The sequence below is a fragment of the Cryptomeria japonica genome, chromosome 5 (assembly GCF_030272615.1).
Source record: "Cryptomeria japonica chromosome 5, Sugi_1.0, whole genome shotgun sequence".
NCBI classification, from domain to species: Eukaryota; Viridiplantae; Streptophyta; class Pinopsida; order Cupressales; family Cupressaceae; genus Cryptomeria; species Cryptomeria japonica.
Genome location: NC_081409.1, coordinates 217,361,759 through 217,385,920, shown reverse-complemented (window position 1 = coordinate 217,385,920; position 24,162 = coordinate 217,361,759). Strand labels below are relative to the sequence as shown.

Genomic DNA, 24,162 nt, shown 5'->3' with positions numbered 1-24,162 from the left:
GGGCGCCCACCTTGGGAAACGAAACGAAATGTCATTTGGACGCCATGTGTGAGTGAAATGAAATGCAAATTGGAGGTGAATTTGGGGTCATTTACATATGAATTTCAGAGGAAAAAAACTATAAATACAGGTTCTTGGTCTCCCATTTGGATATCTTGAAAATTGCATCGTTATGTTGCTGGTTTGGCAATAGAAATCTGAGCTTCGAAGTGAGTCTTCCTCGCTAAGTGCAGTTTCGTACTTGCAAGACAGTACCTAGTTGTTTTCCATGTTCTTTTAGTGATATTTGTGAGTTTGTTGAAGTGTGGGATTGTTGGTTTTGTTGTAGTTCGAGTTTTGGTGTGTTTCTAGGCCACTGGGGACGTCATGGCTAAAGCATACTTCTATTCATAAGTCTCCGTGTGATCTCCTGTTGCTTTTCTATGTCTCAGGCGATGGCATTTGTAAGTTTTCAACACTAATCTTTGAGTAATCATTTTTATTTTGCAAGTCGAACTTCCCGCTTAGGCGTTTTTCTCTGTGTGGGCATTTTGGAAGCGAGTTGAGGTGAATGGGATGTTTAGAGGTCAGTTTGTTGATTGTACTTGGTCATTAATGATATATTAGCAGTTTGGGAGTTGTTTGGGGATGTTGGTGTGAGTTGTGAGTTTTTTATGCATTTTAGTGTGTCTGGGTGTTGCTGGTTGTGTATTTCAGCTTGCTGTCATAAAATTACAGATTTCCAGAAGTTGGTGTTTGGGTGTGCCTTCATAGTGTGAGTTGGTTAGTTGATTTGAGAGTGATTCGGGGTGTTTTTGGGTGAGTTTGGAGAGAGATTTGAGCATTTCTCAGTTTCTTGAAGCTGCTGGTTTGAGTGTTATTGATCCTAGGATTTCATAAATTCATGTTGAGGGAGCTTTTGGGAGTTAGTAACTGTTTGAAGAAATTTATCAGCATTGGACAACATTACTTCTCTATTCTATTTCTCTATTTTATATTGTAAGGTTAAGTAGTAGTACTACTAACCATTTCTCAATTGTAAGCATTCCCACTAGAAAGTGGAAAAGGATGGCTTGCCGCCTATATTTTGATATTTGTTACTCAATCCTCCTGCTGCATAAGCGGTTGAGTGATATCTGTTTGTAATGGTCCTCTTGCTGCATAAGGAGTTGAGTTGAGTTTGTTTGGTGTGTTCAGTCCTCCTGCTGAAACATAGTGGTTGAGTGATTTGTGTTTTGGGAGTGTTGTTCTTTTGGCTGGTTTAACACCAAGCTTCTTGATTCACCCGCTGGATAAGCAGAAGGGGTTGGCTTGCCGCTCGTTATTGTATTTAGCACTTCAGTGGATTATTACTAACGATCCCCTACTTCTGTATGCTCTCACCCTCCCAGTTTGGGCTCTTGGTGATCAAAAGGCGTAGGGTTCCCTTCAATTGTTTGGATTTCATTATTCTAACCCTAATGGGTGATTGGTGTGATTGTAATCTTGCTACTGTAAAATAAATAAAAACTAAGGGGAATATTACAATATCATACCTTTTTCACATATATAACGTTTTCTTGAAGCTATCTAGAAGGATTGCATTTTTTTTACAAAATCAACATAATTATTTTGTCCATAAAAAACCATGTATCCAATGTAAGTTTCATTAACCTTGTAAATGTTAAAAATAAATATTGTTTGGGGTCTAAGTACATGTCTATTTTTTATCAACAATTCATATATCAAAACTAAAATTCTATTGCGTCAGTGAAGTATTCAAACTCAACCAAAGCATCCCCGTATAGAAATCTAACCCTAAAAAGATATCCAAGATGCATAACACACAATTACTTACTCACTATGAATTACCAAGATACATAGCAAATGATTACTTATTTCATTCAATGTTGATCATAGAACTCATGTCAACAGCTTTTGAAACTCAAAATCACACAAATTGTAGTTGAGAGATACAATATTGTACTTGAATTTACAAAACTTACTGGATAATAGTTTCCTGCCACGGGTTGGTGTACTTTTAGATTCCAATCAGTTCTATAATTCCTCACCTATTTCACATATAAAGACTAGTTCAATCCTTGTTCAGTTGTAAGAAGTAAATCATATAGAAACTTTTGCATAAAATAGACAAATCCTTTTAATTTATGAATCTAAGGTTATCTAGGCAATTTAAGTACATGACTCCAAAGTTACACAATTCTCAGTATGATATAGCTATTAATATGTTTATCCTTGTTAAGAGAGTCCAAATCTATTTAATAATCAAGCATTAGTCAATGAGAAGTCATTGTTCATATATTGGATCCAAACTTACCAATACCATCATTAAAGATAATTTTACAACCAAGTTTGTTAGAAAAAAATAAGGGACTGGAATGTACATGTTCAATAGCATAAGAATTGGGAAAAAAGGTGCTAGACACAAAGCGAAAATGAATAGCAATAAAAGCTGAAACAAGGCAGTTAACCTGAAAAGAGTAACCCCCAAACCAGTACAATTATAAATAAAAAAAATGGAAAAGAACCCTACAAAGCATTGGAAATAGAAGATTACCACCCATATGGGAAAATTAAGGGCCAAGTGATTTGGGCTGGCCAATTGTAGTAGGAAAATAATTCCACAAATGAGCTCTCCTATCAAGGTAAAGGTTTAAAAAGTAAAATAAAGATACAAGAGATGTTTTGACATCTAGAATATTGAACTTTGCAAAAAAGGATTGCAATTAGAGATCGAGGTATAAAAAATTCATAACATTAGATCAGAAGTTTTTTGTGCGAAAAATGTTTGTTATTTTTTAATTGATGTTCTAGATCTATTGCAGTCATAAGAAACTTTCATATTGTGTCAAAAGTTTAAACAAAAATCTTCATTTACTTACCCTTAACATGTTTCAGAATCTTATTTACCATGAATAGTCTTGTTGGTCCTTTTTCTACCCTTGCAAGATCATAAAAAATGAGTGCACTTTGCTAAACAAGCATAATACTTTCAAGGAGTCTAGGTGCTTGCTACTCAAAGAAGGAATTTATCTAGAGCTAAAAGCATGCTTCTACAAAGGATTTGATATTGCTAGCTTGAAGAAGCATGTGAGAGAACAATGATGCAGCAATACAAATGACCATTTCTTCTTCTAAAGCACATCTATAGAGTGGTAATGCACACAAGATAGGCAAGGCATGCTAGTCCATAAAAAATAAAAGAATATTTGATATTGTATTGGTGAATGCCTTGGTAGAAAAAGAATCAAAGGATGCGACAAGTGTAAACTAAAAGATCATGTAGAGTGAAGGAGGTGGGCTTGTACAAGAAGGTTTTTAGTTAAAAAAATGACCGAGTAATGGTACATGCCTCATAAAGAAGTTTCCAATTTTTAAATACCTCCAAGCCTATGACATTCCCCAAAGGTTGTCAACATGCATATATAAAGGATCTAGTTCAATATTAAAATTAACTCCACTATGTTAGCACTAGCTAGGAGAATGTGGCACACCATTCATTCAAACATTTTCCAATCCATGTAGAGTTGTACATCAGGGAACATAGATGCACCTATACAAAGTAGTCAGTTTTCAAGACACATGAATAAATGTAGAGTGTGTTACTACCAAAGGGATTCAAAACATCAAGGCATATGAAATCATTTGGGTTAATAAATGCTAGTGCAACTTTTTAAAGGGTAATGGAATTGTCTTATCGAGATCCGAGAGACAAAGTACTTGTAGTATATCTTGATGACCTAACAATATTTTCTAAGAAAAGAAGTTATCATTTTGATCACCTCATCATGGTTTTGAATGTTGTAGGTTTCATGGAATTGATGGGAATAAATCCTTAATACAGCTGACCGATTTAATAGGATATCAAAACACCTTAAGATTATATGATTAAAAAAACAATTAGCGGAGCAAAACTCTATAACATCCATTAGAATGAAAGTCTGGTTGAGAAGGAATCTTAGCCTACAAAGATCATAAGGATGAAGAATGCCTCACAAATTTCCCTCCATTTGTACATGATTCAATAGATCTATAGGACACTTAATATGTGCAAATTTGCAACCAAATGAAAAAAGAAGTAATCAATCTAGTGGATCTTGGATCTCCACTAATAATTTATGCTTGAAAGTGATGACCTCACATCATTAACTAGAGTTGTAGATGAAAGTGGATAGAGATCCATTAGAATTTATATGTAAACAATAGTACCTCGACCTCCTATAATATGAATTAGAATCTTCCATGGATCTAAGCCTATATTAAATCAAGTGAGTTGGATGAAAAAATTTCAGCTTGGACAATACACTTGTAATATCCCTTTCACTGAGTAATCGAAGTGTCCCTTTTAGCTTGCTGAATTCTCGTAGGTTAATTCCGGGATTTATTAGAGAATAATTATGGAATGTCGTCTTCCTAGATAGTTGAGTTGGTGGACCTTAAGCCTATCTAGTTAGTTTCCGTAGGCTAATGTGTTAGGGTTAGGGAACCTTGGAGTTAATTTATCCAATGATTTGATACTATTTGATGGTTAGTTGAGCTCCCATAATTATTACTAGCATAATGCCCTTTTCTGGAGTGATTTTGGGATAGTCTTCCAATACTTACTATTTTTAGTAATCTAGTATTGAGCATTGACTAGGCCAACTGGTAAGGTTACTATTTTTAGTATTGATGGTGGATTCAGTTTTGATGACTATCTCAGCATTTTATATAGTTTGATGGTTAAAAATAAAATAACAATAAGTTATTAACTAATAAAGTTAAATTAAAAATTTAACTTTATCATTATTTTCATTTATTTAATAAAGGACTGTAAAGGGGCCAGTTATAAAGTAAAAAGTGATTTATTTTAAATATATGAGCCCTTTATAATTAATGAGACATTTGAGATTTATAGGAGATGATTTTTATTAAAAAAGTTTGCTTGGAGGAAAAGTTCGAACCTCTTTGGAAGTCTATAAAAGGTATTTCAGGAGTTCATTTTCATTCAATGTAAATGATATTCAAATTTATGTTCAAAATCTAAAGATTATAGATTTTGTCTCTCTTTTATTTTCTAAGAAGACTTTCTTTCTATATTTACTTGAAGATATATTCAATATTTAATTGCTGGTTACTGATCGTAATTTCCTTTGTATTGCAGATCGCTGTATAGAACATTAATTGATTTTGATATCTTTCTACAACACTTGAATGGCATATATATATTTAAATAACCTTTGATCAAGGCATGCCTTGACTGGGCATGTCTCTTGACATGTTCGATCAAGACATGTCTTGATCGTATGGAGTAGATGCCGTTTCATAACAAATAATAACAAGCTTTGTTTATACCCAATACCAATCCGTGTCATTTCAGATGCTATTGATTATTGATTAACCCGATAACAATCGGTTTATTATAAGCGCAGATCGATAACCAAAATCGGTGATAGTTATCATACATGATAACTATGATATGCAATATTAATACGATCTGATCTGAAACATATGAACACGATCATGGCATAAGTAATATGATCATAACACGATCAATGGCAAGTTTGTATATGCTGTTTAAGTATCGATATATGCAAATCGATACTTGAAATCATGAAATATATATGAAGATGATTATAACAAGTTTATTCAATCAAACTGATTGATCAACATAAAGTCTACCATTTGTTTTGTAATTTCATCGATAAGGTAGATGATTGAATGAGAGATAAATGAAGTCTCTCATTCAATCATTTATCTGACCGACATGATGTATCACATAACACGTGACACAGAAATATATCACTTCATCTCGTGATATCGATATCACATTACACGTGATATCAGTATCGCATAACAAGCGATACCATGAATATAAAATGCCTGAGAATATTAAATTCTCCTTATATCTAGGTTATGGTATGTGCACGAACATTACGTCACATAATGTCTACCATAACATATCATGGCACATCCATGAGTCAAGATGATATCAAGTCAGCATGATATCAACATTACAATATTGTCACCTTATAATGTTAAATACAAGTGTTCATTATCTAAAAGATCGTCACCTCTTAGAAATGTACACAGGGGGTGGAGCCCATAAAGTCATAACACGACAAAAGAAGTTTACACATTAAACATCTCACATATTAGTACAAATTACAGAGCAAATTACAACTCAATCATACCAAGACCTTTCCTGAAGTGTTCAACTTTCACTCTGGATAGTGGTTTGGTAAGTATGTTTGCTGTCTGATCTCCTATACTGATATACTTCAACTGAATCACATTCCTATCCACCATATCTCTCACATAGTGATAAGGAATCTCTCTGTGTTTGAATCTATCATGAAATACTGGATTCACAGAGAGTTTTATACAACTCTGATTATCACAATGGATTATAGTAGGTTTCAATGGCTCACCGAATAATCCCACAAGCAGTTTCCGGAGCCATACTGCTTCTCTTGCAGCCATGGAAGCTGCGATATATTCGGCCTGTGTCGAGTTCTAAGCTACTGATGACTGTTTCCTACTAATCCAAGATATCATGGCTGAACCCAAACTGAAGCAGCATCTTGAGGTGCTTTTCCTGTTAGTCACACTTCCAACCCAATCTGAATCAGTGAACCCATGAAGATCCAAATCAACTTTCTCAAACTTGAGGCCATAATTAAGAGTACCTTAAAGGTATCTCATAATATGTTTCATAGCCATAAGATGTATCTCCTTAGGCTCACACATGAACTGGCTCAAGGCATTTACTGCATAACAGATATCAGGTCTAGTATTGACCAGGTACATCAAGGATCCAATCATCTGCCTGTAGAGAGTAGGATCTACAAATGGGGAATCTGCTGCTACCTCCTTTAGCTTGTGAAGATTTGTTTCCATGGGAGAAGTCATGGGTCTGCAGTTCATCATGCCAAATCTCTTCAATATGTCTAAGGTGTACTTCCCTTGATTAAGCACAATATTGTTAGATTTTTGCCAAACTTCCAATCCAAGGAAGTAATGTAGAAGGCTTAAATCCTTCATATCAAACTCCTTCTCAAGGTCTTTCTTACATTGATCAATAAGGTGATCTTCTCCTGTAATCAAAAGATCATCAACATACAAGATCAATATCAACATATCACCTTTGATTCGTTTGAAGTATAGATTTGGATCTACACCATTCTTTGAGAATCCCAATCCCATGAGGTAGCTGTCAATTCTTTCATACCAAGCCCTAGGGGCTTGTTTCAGTCCATATAGGGCTTTCTTTAATCTGCACACATGTGATTCTCCATTGTGGATCTCAAACCCTTTTGGCTTCTCTAAGTAGACTTCCTCCTCAATTTTCCCATTCAGGAAAGTAGTCTTTACATCCATCTGATGGACTTTCCATCTTTTGGCTGCTGCAATGGCTAGTACTGCTCTGACTAAGGTGTATCTAGCAACTGGAGCGAATGTCTCATCATAGTCCGTTCCCTCTTTCTGTGAGAACCCTCTGGCTACAAATCTGGCTTTATGTTTCTCTATGCTACCATTTGCAGCATGTTTGATTTTGAATAGCCACTTGGATGAAACAATAGATTTTCCTTTTGGTCTAGGAACAATTTCCCAAACATCATTGTTTAAGATGGATTGATATTCCTCTGACATGGCATCTTTCCATATTTGATGTTTAAGTGCTTCTAATACATTAGAAGGTTCTGATTTGGAGAGATCATTCATTAAGGCTACATAGCTAGTAAATCTTTGAGGCCTCTTACTTTCTCTAAAAGTCCCTGAAGGAGCTACAAAGTTCCTTGCATCTTCCACTGTTTTGTGAACCCATAGTGGTCTTTTCTTAGGGTTTTCCTGGGGTGGAAACTGAACTTCATTCTCATTCTCTTCTGAATACTCTCTCTGAACCTCAGGAACAGGATCCTTTTCTAGGTCTGAAGATGGAGCATAAGTTTCTGACTCAATAGAGTATCTAGCCCTTTTGAAGGCTGTCTTCTTCAAATATTACATCTCTACTAAGTTCACTATTACTATGTCTAGGTACAAATACCCTATAGGCTTTAGAAGTTTCACAATACCCAACAAAGATCCCTTTTCTTCCAGAAGGTTCTAGTTTTGTTCTTTTCTCTTTAAGTATATGAATATAAACAGGGCATCCGAATATCCTAAAGTGAGTGATATCCGGCTTTATTCCAGTGAAAACTTCTTCAGGGGTTTTGTCTTCAATGTGGGAGTGAGGACATCTATTTTGTATGTATACAGCAGTGTTGGAAGCTTCTGCCCAAAGATGAGTTTCTAAATTTTGATCAAGGAGCATGGCTTTAGCTGCTTCTACAATAGTTCTATTCTTTCTCTCATCAACCCCATTTTGTTGGGGGTTGTAAGGAACAGTGAACTCCCTCTTAATCCCAGCTTCTTTACAGAATTCCCTAAATATGTTTGAGGTGTATTCCCTCCCATTATCAGTTCTTAGGGTTTTTATTTTCTTTCCTGAAGAGTTTTTAGAGAGAGATTTGAATTCCTTAAATCTCTTGAGGATCTCTTCAGATTTTTTACATTTAAGAAAGCAGATCCAGGTCTTCCTGGAGAAGTCATCAATGAATATTACATAATATAGAAACCCTCCTAATGAAGGTACGAACATGGGCCCACATAGGTCTGAGTGAACTAGTTCTAAGACATTGCTTGTTTTACTAGAACTATTCTGAAAGGAACTCTTAGTATTCTTGCCTAGGGCACACCCCTTACATGTACCTGAATGGTATTGTTTTAACTTAGGTAAACTAGTGACTAACTTTTCCATTGAAGATAGAGCACGAAAGTTTAAATGTCCTAATCTTCTATGCCAAATTTCATTAGAATCTGCAATCTCATGAAGTAGAGCTAGGTTAGATTCAGTACATACCTCATACAAATAGCCTTTCCTATGCCCTATGGTTATAGCCTTCTTGATAGAACAATAATTTGGCCATGCCAACACTTTGCTATTCATGAAGGTTACGCTATACCCATCATCTTCAAGTGCAGAAATGGAGACTAGGTTCCTCTTGATGCGTGGAACGAAAAAGAACTCCGGTGAGTTGGAGAGACATGCTTGACTTCAACTTAATGGTGCAAGTACCAATACCTTTCACTGGATGTGCAAAGTCGTCATCAATAGTTACCTCTTCATCAATCTCTTCTAACATGGAATCCAATAGTTCTCTATACCCTGTAATGTGTCTTGAATACCCACTGCCTATGATCCAGGTGTTAGATTTGTTGGATACTTGGTTAGAGAGAGAAGAGTAGAATACATGTTTCTCGGAATCATGCTCTTCCTTATTCTTTTTCACTTTTGCAAATGTAGCTTGTTTAATTCTATCTAGACATCTTGCTGCATAGTGCCCATATTGATCACATCTAAAGCATTGAATATGGGAAACATCTTTCTTAGATGAACCTTTCTCACGGTGGTTCTTCCTCTTCTTGAAGTGTTTCTTCTTGCTTTTCTTGTGGGAGTTCACATTTAGGACATGGAGATCTTCATCTATGTTCTTCTGTTTGATCCCTTTCTTGTTTAGTCTTGACTCTTCTTGAAGACAATCTGATCTTAGTCGGTCAAAGTTTGGATATTTAGCCCTTGCACTAATGCCTTGAACGAATGCTTCCCATGTACTAGGCAAACCATCTAGAGCAATAAGTGTTAGCTCTTTGCTTTGGATCTCATATCCAAGTGTTGCCAATTCATCCCTTAGTGTTGATACTCTCATAAAGTATGCATTGATTGATTCTCCTTTATTCATACTTATATGATTAATTTCCCTCTTTAGAGCCAAGGTTCTACTTGCATTGTTTATTTCGAATGTGCTTTCGAGTGATTTGAACATATGGTAAGCAATCTCATGTTTTGTCAGGTATGATTTCTAACTCCATCGACTATGATCTTTATAGCCTTTTCATTCCCTTCAATCCATGCTGATTTGTCGGGTCATTCTCTGGTTCTTTGGATTCATCTTTTATAAAAGATTCAACTTTATTTTCTCTTAGGATCATTTTTATTCTAAATTTCCATGCTGAGAAATTATCTCCCCCTTCAAGTCTATCCTCAAATCTAATAACATTCGCCATGGAGAAATGTGATGTTTATAACCTTTGATTTGAACTTCTCAAATTTGAATGCCTCAGATTCTTCCTACCGTGGCTCTGATACCATGTAAATGATATTCAAATTTATGTTCAAAATCTAAAGATTATAGATTTTGTCTCTCTTTTATTTTCTAAGAAGAATTTCTTTCTATATTTACTTGAAGACATATTCAATATGTTATTGCTGGTTACTGATCGTAATTTCCTTTGTAATGCAGACCGCTGTATAGAACATTAATTGATTTCAATATCTTTCTACAGCACTCGAATGGCATATATATATAAATAGCCTTTGATCAAGGCATGCCTTGACCGGGCATGTCTCTTGACATGTCCGATCAAGACATGTCTTGATCGTATGAAGTAGATGCTGTTTCATAACAAATAATAACAAACTTTGTTTATACCCGATACCAATCGGTGTCAATTCAGATGCTAATGATTATTGATTAACCCGATAACAATCGGTTTATTATAAGTGCAGATCGATAACCAAAATCGGTGATAGTTATCATACATGATAACTATGATAACTATGATATGCAATATTAATACGATCTGATCTGAAACATATGAACATGATCATGGCATAAGTAATATGATCATAACACGATCAATGGCAAGTTTGTATATGCTGTTTAAGTATCGATATATGCAAATCGATACTTGAAATCATGAAATATATATGAAGATGATTATAACAAGTTTACTCAATCAAACTGATTGATCAACATAAAGTCTACCATTTGTTTTGTAATTTCATCGATAAGGTAGATGATTGAATGAGAGATAAATGAAGTCTCTCATTCAATCATTTATCTGACCGACGCTACTTAGTTTCAACATTCAAGTTGAGTTTGATATTTGATTTTGCTATCTCTTCTGGAGGAGATTGTGTAATGTCCCTTTCCTAAAATAAGATTCAATAATACATAATAATAAAAATATAATATAATATAATTACAAGTTAATTAATTTTAATGAAAGGTCAAGAGGCATGACATGAAGAGTTGTGACTCCATCAAACATAAGATATAAAAGGGTGAAGAATTCATTTGAAAGAGGGGAGAGAAAGGAAGTGGAATTGGAGGAGATCTAGAGAAGATTCAGAGCATAAATATATGGAGGGATCTTAAATGAGATTTGAGAAGGAAAGAAGAAAATACGATATGTAGATCTAGAAGAAGAAGATATGTAGACCTTAAATGAGATATATGTAGATTCAAAATGCAGTAATGATAGATTTGAGAAGTGAGAGATAGGTGAAGATTAAATAAGAAGTAAAAGGGCAATAGTTTTGCCAAACAAATGTATCTTTTCATAACCAAAAGATGTGACCTTGGTCTCCATGAAGGGTGTACAGTGAAGGAGACATCATTTGAAGAAGGCATCAAACCAAGAAGAAGATCAATTGATCCAATCAAGGGAGCATCGGACTTCATAACCAATTTCAAAATTCATAAAGAGAGGAAGCAAACAATTTTGATAATAATAAGGGCAAGATTTAGGGCAGTCCTCCAATAGGGGCCATTACAAATTGCTTCTCTCTGCTTTGTGTAGTCGGCAAAACTGTCATAATAATAAATAATGTTTTGGATTAAGGAAAACACAGGTTTTGAAGGGACCTCGAAACCCTTTACAAAATGATTCTAAGAGGAATAGAATCAGAGATTAACATCCAAAAAAAAACGGGCTGCATGGAAAAGCATTAGAAACAGCAACCAAAGAGACAGCAAAAGCCTAGCCGGGCACAAAAAGACAGCAAGGATACCGAACCCAGACACAGACAGAACCAGCAACCAGAAAACAACACAGACCCAATTACATAAGGCTTTTGAGGGTCTTAGCGACCTCAGCCTCAAGGATATTCATTGTATCAGCAGCAGTCTTCATAGCTTTGCAATCTACATTCTGAATAGCCGCCTTTTTCTTCATATTCCCACGGGTCTTTTGCAGGGTCCTTCTCCACTCTGAGCCGCCTCAACATCATCCCCAATAATGACAACAACCCTATCCTACTACTCCAGACTATGCACCATAGTGTTCATAACAACTGCAGTCTGTTTGACAATCTTGTGACTGCTTGCCATTATAGTTTTGAGGGTGTCCTGGATCTTGTTATAGCCTTCCTCAACATGGGTAATGCGATCCTCCAGCCTTTTCTTCAGCTGATCAACCCCTTCACCCGTCTTCTTGATGCAGTCCATAACCGACTTCTTCTCATCCTTTGTCCAATTCCCCACATTGTTCTGATTACCTTGAATAGAACCAGTAGGGATTGCTTCTATTTTGCTTCCCAAGGCTCTTTGGTTGATCCTTATCTCCTTTAGTTCATGGAACAACCATTTGAACATATGTTTTGTTAGCATAATTGGCAGTTTAATTGGTTTGTTCCCAAGAGGTCGCTAGTAGTTGCCGATGGTTGGCAGTCTTAACCAACTGCCAGGCACTACATATACTCTAATTGTTGTATCACAAATATTCATGATTGTATAGACATTACACTTGATAATAAAGAACATATCTTTCTGCCATATGTTGTTGTGTTGAGTACTATTATTTGGTATTATTCTCTAGTATGTTTCTGTATCTTGTTTACTTTGCATAACTAGTTAAGTTCCATTTGGGAACAGTCCATACACAAGTAAAGTCCATGCAAGACTAAGTTGTAAAGCAAAAATTGGACAAAACACTACCATGGTTAAGACAAGTGTTGGCAACCCTGGTTGGGTAACAACAAGCGGCAGTTATAACGACTTGATAGGTGATAAGAATAGAAAAGGCAGACCAAAGTCACTAGTTATGGCAACCATGGCAACATCAAGCAACAGTAAAAGGAAAAAGATTCGACCTCGAGTGCAAAAGGATGATAGGGTTACAGTTGAGACTCACATTTGAGAGCCTGAGCGGTGTTGAGTGCCACACATGGTGGCAAGAGAACCCTGATGACCATCCCATCAAGGATTCATTGTGGAAGGCTGAGGTTGATAAGGCAATTCAGATGCTTGTATTCAACATAAGAGAATTTGAGCCAATGTTGAAGGCTATGGTGGTGGGTTGTGATCACCACTCAAACAAGTCCACCATAATCTTCCAGGGATGCAAAATCACTATATCGTTTTAGCTAAGTGAATTCAAGAGGGTGTTTAAGATCCCCTCAAAAGGTGTCAAGGTAGCCAAACCCTTTGAAAAAATGACCATTGAAGAGAAGAACAATCTATTGAAATTGGTGTGTCAAAGTGACTTGACACAAAAGCAATGGGACAACGTCTAGAACAACAACAACCAAGGGGTTAAAAAGACCTTCATAGAAATGGTTGAATGGAGGTGCCTCATGGATTTGATAAAGAGTCGCCTAATAGAAGCCAACAAATCCTCTGACATTGCCCTATGGATGATATATCTAATGAACGAAAGGGTTTACAATTGGGTGGTGGTATTGTCAAAGAGGATTCATAAGTTTTTGAGCCTGGAGCACAAGGCATTTTACATTTCCCATCATACCGCCTCTTTCTCAAGTTAGAACCCAAGTTTCTATAGATAAATGGGGACATTTCCAACCCTTTAATTGGGTGGACCCATCCAAGCTAGCCATGTTTTACTGGGTGCACTTGGACATGCTCACGGGTGGGGGTGAGCCTGTGAGGAAGAAACAACAACATGAGTTGTAGGGAAGTGTTGAGCAAAGTGTGAAGAGCGACAACAGCCAGGAGGAGGAGACTATGGAGGTCTCATCCTCCAAGAGCAAGAGTGCAAAGCACACCTTCCGGATGGCAATTCATGGATGTGTGGGGCCTATGAAGGATGTGCTCATAGAAGATGTGCAACTTGCAAAGGATGTGCCTGCAGAAGATGTGCTTGTGGAGGATGTGCGTTGTGGAGGCACTTGTTGAGGATGTGATTGGAAACTACGATGACGATGATGACGACAACGAGGCAATCTAGACAGATAGAGATGAGGTTGCCATAGTTGGAGTGACTGTGGCAAGGTCAAGTTTCCCAACACCATCGGCAATAGCAGTATTATGACGGCCAACTTTGCCACTATGTAATGTCCCCGTCTCCTTAGTTTGCAGATATTCACGCAGTTGGCCTATCATTTGACCCTTGTAGACCAAAGAGATTGATTAGGGGGTCGATTTGGCAGATATTAGTGGTTTCACATTTTATGTCTACATGATTTTATGGTGAGATAAGGGGATTACACGTATGATGTCACGTGTGCACTTTAATTATAATGTAACAATATTTTAAAGTGCAATTAAATTAATTAATGTGTAATAAAATAATAGTGTAATAAGAGAATATGAGTTTGTTAGAAAAGAATCTTCTATAAGGAACCAATTGATTGGAGGAGAAAAGAATAAATAGAGGGGGTTGGTTCATTGCTCATCATTGGTTATTTGATATCTTCTCCAGTGTAGACTTGTGGAGTCAAGGGTTTCTACAGACTTAGTCATTTGGGAACAAAACCTCCCTATGATTTGCAGAACTGAGGTGGTGAGAGATCCTCCGAGGGGTTGCAGCTAAGAGTGGAGGATAACTTCAATCTTTCACATTGTGCTCATTGAGTTTCTTGTGCATCTCATGGTAGACATCTTGTGGTATTTTCAGTTTATCCATATTTATCATATTTGTGCATCAATTCCTATTGGGAAGGATAGGCGATTTTCCTAGAAGACCAATTGAAGGAGAAATTCAGAAGATAGCTGGTTATGTAGTAGGTCTGAAACAAATCGAGCATTCCCTTTCATTCCCACGACTTTGCTAATATCATCTTGTTTAAGAATCAAAATCTTCATTTGAGGACAGCACTTTCATTGAGGATATAAGGTGATTTATTTTAGCATGCATTGGAGGTGAATAAGTGAAGTTGCAAGGGTTGAACCAGATCTGAAGCAATTCGAACCATAGCCCATCAATACCACGATTTTGCTTATATTGCCTTGTGCAAGCATCAAATCCACCATTGGAGGAAGGCGATATTATTTGGAAAGGACAACAATGAAGTTTAATGATTGAAAGGTGACCACATTGCTGCCAATTAATTGTTAGTAATATGCAGACCAGCAGCAGGGGCGATTTTGGGAGATAATTCAATTTGGCATAGTGGAGGCTCCAATCAACATGATATTGCTTGCTTCTTCAATCTCAAGGCTACGCGATTCATATCAGGTTCCTTTCGCATCATATTTCCTTGTATTAATCAATTATATGCATGTGTCCATGGCTGTCATGTATCTTCAGATTTTCTGAGTAAATCATTGATATGTAATGTCCCCATTTTTTGGAAATTAATTAGTTAATTAATTAGGTTGTCCAAATTATTGATATATTTTATGGATAGCTTGATTAATTATTTTTAATTAATAATATTAAGTTAATTATTTATAAAGTTATCTAATAAATAAAAAATTAAAGATGACTTTATATTTAATTACTTTAATAAAGTGACAATTTAAATATTATTTCATAAAGTCACTTCTAGAAGCTTCTGGATGTTGGGGTTAAAAAGTATTTAAGGGAATCCAGATGAAGCTTCAAAGGAGATATGGATTTTGGATTTGATGAACTGTCTGATGCGTTGCATTAGTTGAATCTTTGAGGACGTAAACCTTCAGCAGATTGATAGGAGGGTTGGACGAAACCCTAGTTCTTCTTCTTGGGAGTGGGAGATACTCAGTTGTCCACATTGTGCATAACGAGTTTATGGTGGTTGGGAAGGACAAATCAGTCCTTTCACTTGAACTTAATTTAGTTACTTCATTTGTCATGGTGAATAAGTATTCATGGTATCCTCAGATTTTCAGACTGAGTGCCCATTTGCATTGATTTTTTATTTGAAAGCAAGAAGGCAAATCCATTAGTAGATGATTGGAGGTGGAGTTGAGTGAAGGTTGGTAAGTTTTCAGATCTGAGATCAAATCGAACCTTCAGCTACCAGCCCACGATTTTCTACATATTCCATCACTGCAGCATTGTATCTCAGTTAGGAGGACAGCGCTGGATATAGGAGACAAAGGCGATCCTATTGGAGAGTAATTTGAAGAAAGATTTTGTGAATTGCTGAGGTGTGTAGCAGGTCTGAAGTCAAGTTCGTATTTTGTCTCCAAACCCTTGACTTGAGTCAGATGTCATCATTTACTCATCCAACATTCACACTAAGGCCAGCAATGTTCTTGGAGGAGTTAGTCGATTCTGTTTAAGACATTTTGAAGGTGATTAGTGATGCCATATCAGTCTGAAAACAAAAATCGTGGCAGGGAGCCTACCCCTTCGAATTTGCTCATCTCTCACATTTTTGGCATCCAAATTCAACAATATAGACAGCGCTGCACTTGTAAAAGAAGGGTGATCATTTTGGTAGATGAATGATGGACTTGCAGCTGTCATTCGTTAATATATCAGATCTTCTAAATGGCAGCAGGGGCGATTTTTGGATCAGGTTAATTTAGCAGATTAAAGGCTTCAAAATGGTAGGGTATTGCATGCTTCTTCACACATCAAGATGGGTGATTTATTCCACGTTCCTTTTTGGCAACATTCTATACATTCTTTCAATAGTTGTAATCCTCCATTGTTGTCCTTTGTCCTCAGAAAATTCTGAGTGTTAGATAACAAGTGTCCAATCATTGGTGAAGGTATTTGATGAGATACTAGATCATTATATATGGTAATGAAGGAGAAATAAGACTGCATTCTAATTTCTATATTTTTTCTGAGGATGTATACCGACTGTTTGATTAAATGTTAGATAGCTGTAGGTGCATGATTTGTGTGTCAAATTTGGTAAAGAACACTATCAATCAATTGTATATGTATTCTTGGATATCATACTATCAATGGTAGTCATTTGTAGTTGTTCTTTCATGATAAATGTATGTTTGTTGAACTCTATATCAATCTGAAAACTTCTAAGACAGCAAACAGTATAACACGTAAGTTGTCAGAACACCATAACACGCAGTTTGGGCAGAAAATATTCCTTGTTTCAGTCATTATAGGACGGGATATTACATGATAATTGCTAAGTGTTTGGGCATTGGTTTGGTCATTGTTAAGAGCACAGTTGACTCATAAATAAAGGAGTAAAGTTTGCATATCATTTGCTCATTGTCCTATGGTTTCATGCCAACTGTTTGATAAAATTCCAGTCAGCTGTAGGTGTGTGATTTAGAACTCAAATTTGTGTAATTACATTGAAAACTAGCTGCATAATCATCCTAGAGGGTTATGCTATTGTAAAGTGGTTGTTTGCAAGTCACACTTTGATGAAAAATTTGTGGTTGTTGCCTTCAAAACAAGTCTGAAACTTTGTAACAGTCAAACAGCATAACAAGCATGCTAACCTGCAGTCTAGAATCTGTATAACACACTGGTTGACAACCAATTGTTTGTCAATATTCACTACTTATGGCTTTCATTCCTAGGAAAGGCACTAACCAACCTAAGATTGATTTGTGTTTGCAAATATTAGGGATTGCACCCAAGGTTCTGTTGATGTGTGAAAGTGCAATGCTACTCTTTCAGTCAACACAGAATAGAATGGTAAGTATCCTATTCTCTCTTGAATAAGGAAATCCCTAATGTTGTTTGGAATGATCAAAGGAGACAACCTCAAGGTTCCAACTGTTAGGTCTTGACAGCTTAGGACAACTTAGCGGTTTGATGTGTTTTGTTGGTAAACACAAGGGGTCTTACAGATGCAACAAGCTGGCCTGCATCTGTTGATGCTTTGAATGTCAAGTTGGGAAAATAAATAACAAAAGGGATAGGGTTTAGGGATACTAAGTACAGTGATGGTAATAGTTGGTGCTAAGGGTAGACAAATTTCCATAAACCAACCCCTGCTTCACCAAAGATATACTCACAACTTCACAGTGATAGTGCAAGCTCCAAGGGAATGAAGGATTTTCAGACTAGAGGTACTCATTCAGACACCCAATTCTAGCACAGCTTGAGAAAAACACCTACAGTTGAACTAAGCACAATTTTGGGTTTAGACTAACCATACACAAAGACTTAAAATCAGCAAGCCCCTAATGGTATGAAACTGAAATCAAATCAGATACCCTCACATTTCACCATTAAAACCACTTAGCTCTAACTAGCCAATCAGATGAAGAGAAACCATGCAAACAAATTAGGACAAAACAACTAAACACCATGCTTCAATGTTCCATTTATTTGTTGTCGTTGCCATTACAACTTCTTTCCAGCAATCCTATTTTATTCTACTTCTAATTTGCTAATTGCTATCTCTAAAATTCTAACTATCTAACTCCTAAAAAAATATAATTTACTAACCCCTTACAAAGAGAGAGGCACTACCTTTTGTAGATTTTACAGTTTGAATCAGTGGCCAAGATTGACTACATCCAATGGCTACAATCTGCCTTCTTGAAGCCTGATAGCCTCAACCCATGCCTAGTAATTTTTATAACTCCCAACTGCCACATTCAACCACTTTCCTAGCTACCTACAACTGTTTGACATCAATTTTATAGATCAGGTAGCTGGGAAATAACTAGCCTATGTCCCCCTTGTTTTAAACGAATTAATGGGGAATCTACAAGTAGTTACTTTACAATAAGCAATTTGATCTTGCAAACAAACTGATTTTTTGGAATTTCCAATTGTGCATTTTTTAGTGTTCAGTTGATGCCTTTCAGAGACCCACAACAGCATCACTTCGTTCTTGATGTGATGTGTTCATGTCTTTCATCTACAGCCTTGACTTTCAATTTGTTGCTAGTGGTGGTGAGGTTCCTTATCATCACGCTTTGACCCCGACTTTGCAACATTTCCTCGCAGGCACTGCTCTGTGATCAGCATTTTGACCTTGCGCACTCCTTCCGGTGGCATTGATCTACAAAAAATGAGTTCAACTTAAATCAATTACCTTGAAATATTTAAATAATTGTAGCAAATATTAGATGCTTTCAAGGCAATGTTGGGCTTCATTTTGACAGTTACAAGAGCTTTGTTTTTGTTTGCCTCAACTTCGTTCATACGTTGGCACAATTTAAAATTCACCTCATTTTGGCTCGATATTCCTTTTGGCATTTACTAGCCAATATAGAGACCTTTGATTTTAAAACGTTAGTCCTTTTGGAATTTTAATCAGCCTTTGCAAGGCACAATGAGAAAAATGCCGCCTTTCTTTAAGACACGTGAATTCCATTTAATCAACCCCCTTTTCTTTTTTATCATTTCGATGGATTTTAGCGTTTTAGGATATTCTTCGGCTTTTGAAGGCTATTTGAAGAGTGTATTTTGTAACATGCGAGCCTCCTATTGGCATAACTTAGGCCTTTTCAAAGGTGATAAAAAAATGCCTTAGCCTTAATTTTCGAAGCATGTGAACTTTGTTCATTTCACTCTTCACTAAAGACCCCCCCTTCCTTTGTCGGTAATTAACTTGGTGGTTGGAGGTGACTAGGAAGAAGCTTTATTTCCCTCCTTAAATGTTTCAACCTCACTTTGTCTTAACTTTGGCTTTTGTTTGGCAAATGAGGGGCGATATGAGAAAGGCAACTTATGCTTAACCTCTAAAAACATTCAAACTTAATTTAAATAAGCCCTTTCATTATTCACTTTTAGGCTAGTCATCGGTCCTTTATCGACATTTTATCATTGCTTTGATTTTAGACTTTAGCATGTGAGGGAACAATAGCGAAGTGATTTTTCTTTTAAATGCCCAAACTTTTCCCTCACTATGGCATTTCACAAGCCCAAATTTGCTTTGCTTGGATTTTTTAAAGGCTTAGCACTTTGGGTGTTGTTATTGGCTCTTTTTTTTAAGGCTTACACAAACATACTTGTCTTTGGTCCTTTCGTGGAAAAAGGTCGAGCCCTAGTTTAGTTTCATCTTGAATGCCTAAGTGCGACATATATATTTAGTGTTTTGGTCCGCATTTTCATCGGGGATTGGAAGGAGGAAATGACAAATTGCTTTGATCAAAACCAAGCTTTTATCCTTGCTTCGGAATTTTCTTCCTTATTGGGCCTTTTTTGGTAGGTTTTATTGGGGTTCACATTGGTTAGAAAGCTCTCGAGATTGTAATTTCAAGCTCATTTTAGGGACTATTATCGGTGAGTGGAGATGGAAGAGCTCGAACTTAGTATTTTCTCTGTGCTTTAGGTATTCTGACAGGGCCTTGTTCAACCTTATTTCACCAAATACAGAAGCGACTCCCTTCCTTGACACTTTATCGGTGATTGAAGGCGCAATTTTGTTTTATTCGACTCCTTTCATGCATTCACTTCAACACCTCCCAATGCATGCCTCAATGTATTTTCAGCGGATTTGCAGAGGGTGGGACATACGATTCTTCATCGAGCTGGGATATTTTTTTTGTTTACTTTGTTCCGAAAACTTGAGGTATTTTCGCCTTTGGCAAGGCGATTCTGTAAACAAACTTCATTGCATATTGTAAAAGCCCGAACTTATCTTATCTTCATTTCAAACTCTGCCTTGACATTGTGGGGAGATTTCTCGGCAATTGTAGAGTGAAAATAAGATGAAATACACAACTACAAGCAAGAAAATGATAAACTTTGGCCTTTGCAATTTTCATTTTCACCCTATGCATTCACTCTGACCTCCATTTTACATTTTTTTTGGGCTATTGGCGACTTAAGGAGTCGGGGGTAATTTTCGGCTCTTATCTCGACATTTTTGAAGGGGCATGGTGACAAAAACGATCTCAAGGAAAGAAAAACTCACACTCCCTTCACTGGTTTTGACCTTACACTAAGCATCTGAAAAAAGTTCGATTTTCTTGATAGATTTTATCCTCTCTTGCGTGGTCAACGAAATGAGCCTCTACTAGCTTTCACATGGGCACACAAAAGCAGCGGGGGTCTCCGTCAAGGAGACGAGGTGTGGTGTGAGCACAATACGTTCCACACGTGGAGTTGCTCTTAGAGACTGCTCAAGGGGCAAAGGCAACTACAATAGGTGGTGACAGTGTAGGTAGCAATGGCGGCATCTAAGATTGCAGCCATATAGACAATATACTCTTAAGAAGAGTGGGGAAAAGAAGCTCAAACCTAGATTTTATGGTCCATTCAGAGTGTCTCGACGGGCGTAATGTTCCCTTTTCCACTCTAATTTGTTTTGGGAACTGTTGGCCAATCCCAAGACCCGTTGGTCAGTCAGAGGCATAAATTAAGGTTTCCTACTTCTACGAGGATGTTTCGGCATTTTTGGTGGCTTGCATGTTGGAGTTTGTTGATTTTGGTTATTGATTCCTTCTGGGTTTTTAGAAAGCTTCGCAATGATGGTACATGCATAGCAAGCAATGGAGTTTGGCAAACTTACTATTTTTAGTACGTGGAGGCGAGGGCAGTTTATTGCTCTAGGTTTCTAGAGATCTTTGTGATGGCGTAACATGCAAATGAATTTGAAGACTTTTCTGGACTTACTATTTTTACTAAGTTGCGACAGCTGCTCAAAATGTGGTAAAAATCACTTTGGAGACGGTTACTATTTTTAGCAGTATGCTATTTTTAGCAAGTACTATTTTTAGCAGGGGTTCAGCTGGTCAATTCAGATGGCTATTTCTGGTAGGTCAGCTTGAGCAGTTTGTCTTCCAGCATCTTTGGAGCTTGTTTTAGCAAGTTAAGTATTTGTTGAAAAATAGTGTTTTAAATTAAATAATAACTTAAGGCAAAGGTTGGACTATTTATTTAAGGAGGATTGTTTAAGTTATATTGATATCTAAAGTCATTTCCTTAATTATATGGTTGGCAATTCTGTAAATGTTATTGCAATTTCCAATTTAATGAACAAGTTATATGCAGGATGGTGTATTTATGTTTTTGGTATTATGACTATGACAATAATATTGTTGTCTTTCTTTTGCTCCAGGTATGGAGGATGAACATCTATCGATTTCAATGTCATCCCCTTTCTTTTGAATGATGCATATATAGTAAGGTAGTCACAATCAAGTAGCACCTTGATCGGACATGTCTTTTAGACATGTCTGACCAAGATGTCACTTGTTCATGACTCTTATAAATGTCAACCGATCCACTCGGTGTCTATGATAACTAATCGGTGCCATTGTAAATGATAACAGATCGATATAAACACACCCGATAATGAATCGGTATCAAAGCAAACAAGCCCGATAACTAATAGCATTACATATGCTATCGGATTAATACCCCGATAGTATATTAATGCTGATTCATAAATGAATCGACATTAATATGCTATCGGGTTACTAGCCCGATAGCATTTAGATCGATGCTTAACTATGTTAAGAAAGTCGTCGATCTAATCCATCTTTATCCAATGTCAATATCATAATCATGATCAATGTTACAGTCTGATAAACATATTCAGTTCGGAAAACATAAATCAGATAATCTAATAGCATAGATGAGTAAACCAAAACAGAGTAGAGGAGATTAACGTGTTAGGAAAGTCTTATCTTGTAGAAGCTACTAATGCATTAACACTCTCTCTTAGCTTTGGAAGATAGATAAAGTAACCTGCATCACATTTCTTTTCCATAATGTCAGTCTCCAAGAATATATATCATCTATACATATGATATGAAGTACCATCAGGACATAAGATACAAATATAAAACATCACTCTAAGTATGTGACATAGAGTATCACCTAACCATGTGATATAAAAGATTCATCATTTCATTATGACAAGATATCACCTGAACACGTGATATCAGTATTGCCTAAACACGCAATACTAAGGATAAACATATGAGGATGGTTAGATTCTCATCTTATCCAGGTTGTGATATGTGCACAAACATTTTATACAAATGTTTTATCGCAACACCATCATGGCACATCCATGACATACTAGAGATCCAACATAATAATTGGTTTAGAGAATCATAAGATCGTCACCTTATGATGTCTGCATACAAGTGTTCATAATCTGAGAGATCGTCACCTCTTAGATATGAACACAAGGGGTGAAACCCAGAATGTCTCAACATGACAAAAGAAGTTTACACATTAAACGTCTTATTTATAAAGCAGATTACCTTTCTATCAGACCTAAACCTTTTCTGAAGTGATCAACCTTCACTCTGGAAAGTGGTTTGGTCAAAATATCTGCAATCTGATCTCCTTTACTAACATATTCCAATTTGATCACATTTTTGTCTACCATGTCTCGTACATAATGGTATGGAATCTCAATATGCTTAGAGTTGTCATGAAATACTGGATTTATAGAAAGCTTTATGCAGCTCTAGTTGTCACAGTGGATGACAGTGGGTTTCATGGGTTCACCAAATAGTCCCACAAGCAACATCCTAAGCCATACTGCCTCTCGAGCAGCCATGGAAGCTGCAATGTACTCGGCCTCGGTGGAACTCTGTGCTACAGAAGACTATTTTCTGCTGATCCAAGAAATCATGGCTGATACTAAACTGAAGCAACACATTGAAGTGCTTTCCCTATCAGTCACACTCCTAGCCCAATCTGAGTCTGTAAATCCGTGTAGGTCTAGATCGACTTTCTCATATTTGAGACCAAGGTGTCAATTCTTTCATACCAGGCCCTGGGAGCCTGTTTCAGCCCATAGAGAGCTTTCTTGAGTCTGCCCACATGAGACTCTGCACCCTGAATTTCAAATCCTTCAGGTTTCTCTAGGTAGACTTCTTTTGAGATCTCACCATTAAGAAATGCTGTCTTAACATCCATCTGGTGCACCTTCCACCCTTTTGCTACTGCAATGGCTAGTACTGTTCTTATTGAGGTATATATGGCTATAGGTGCAAAGGTTTCTTCATAATCTATTCCTTCCCTTTGAGAGAACCCTCTAGCTACAAATCTGGCCTTGTGCTTTTCAATACTGCCATCTGCAGCATGTTTGATTTTAAAAAAACCATTTAGATGAAACAACAAATTTCTTAGTAGGCCTAGGAACGATCTCCCAAACATCATTCTTCATAATGGACTGATACTCTTTAGACATGGCATCCTTCCATACTTGATGTTTAAGTGCATCTGATACATTGTTTGTTTCAGCTTTAGAGAGATCATTCATAAGAGCAACATAGCTAGTGAATTTATTAGGTCTTTTGC

The 24,162-nt window shown here is 36.7% G+C and overlaps 1 protein-coding gene across 1 annotated transcript in view; it reads right to left on the bottom strand.

Annotated features, from left to right (window-relative positions):
* The window catches only part of LOC131064398 (alpha-mannosidase), a 386,960-nt gene that overhangs the window by 122,139 nt on the left and 240,659 nt on the right, over window positions 1-24,162 (bottom strand). Inside the window, exon 22 of the mRNA XM_057998531.2 lies at window positions 1,965-2,030. Within this exon, the coding sequence (XP_057854514.1) occupies window positions 1,965-2,030 (66 nt within the window). The remainder of the gene's footprint in view (window positions 1-1,964; window positions 2,031-24,162) is intronic.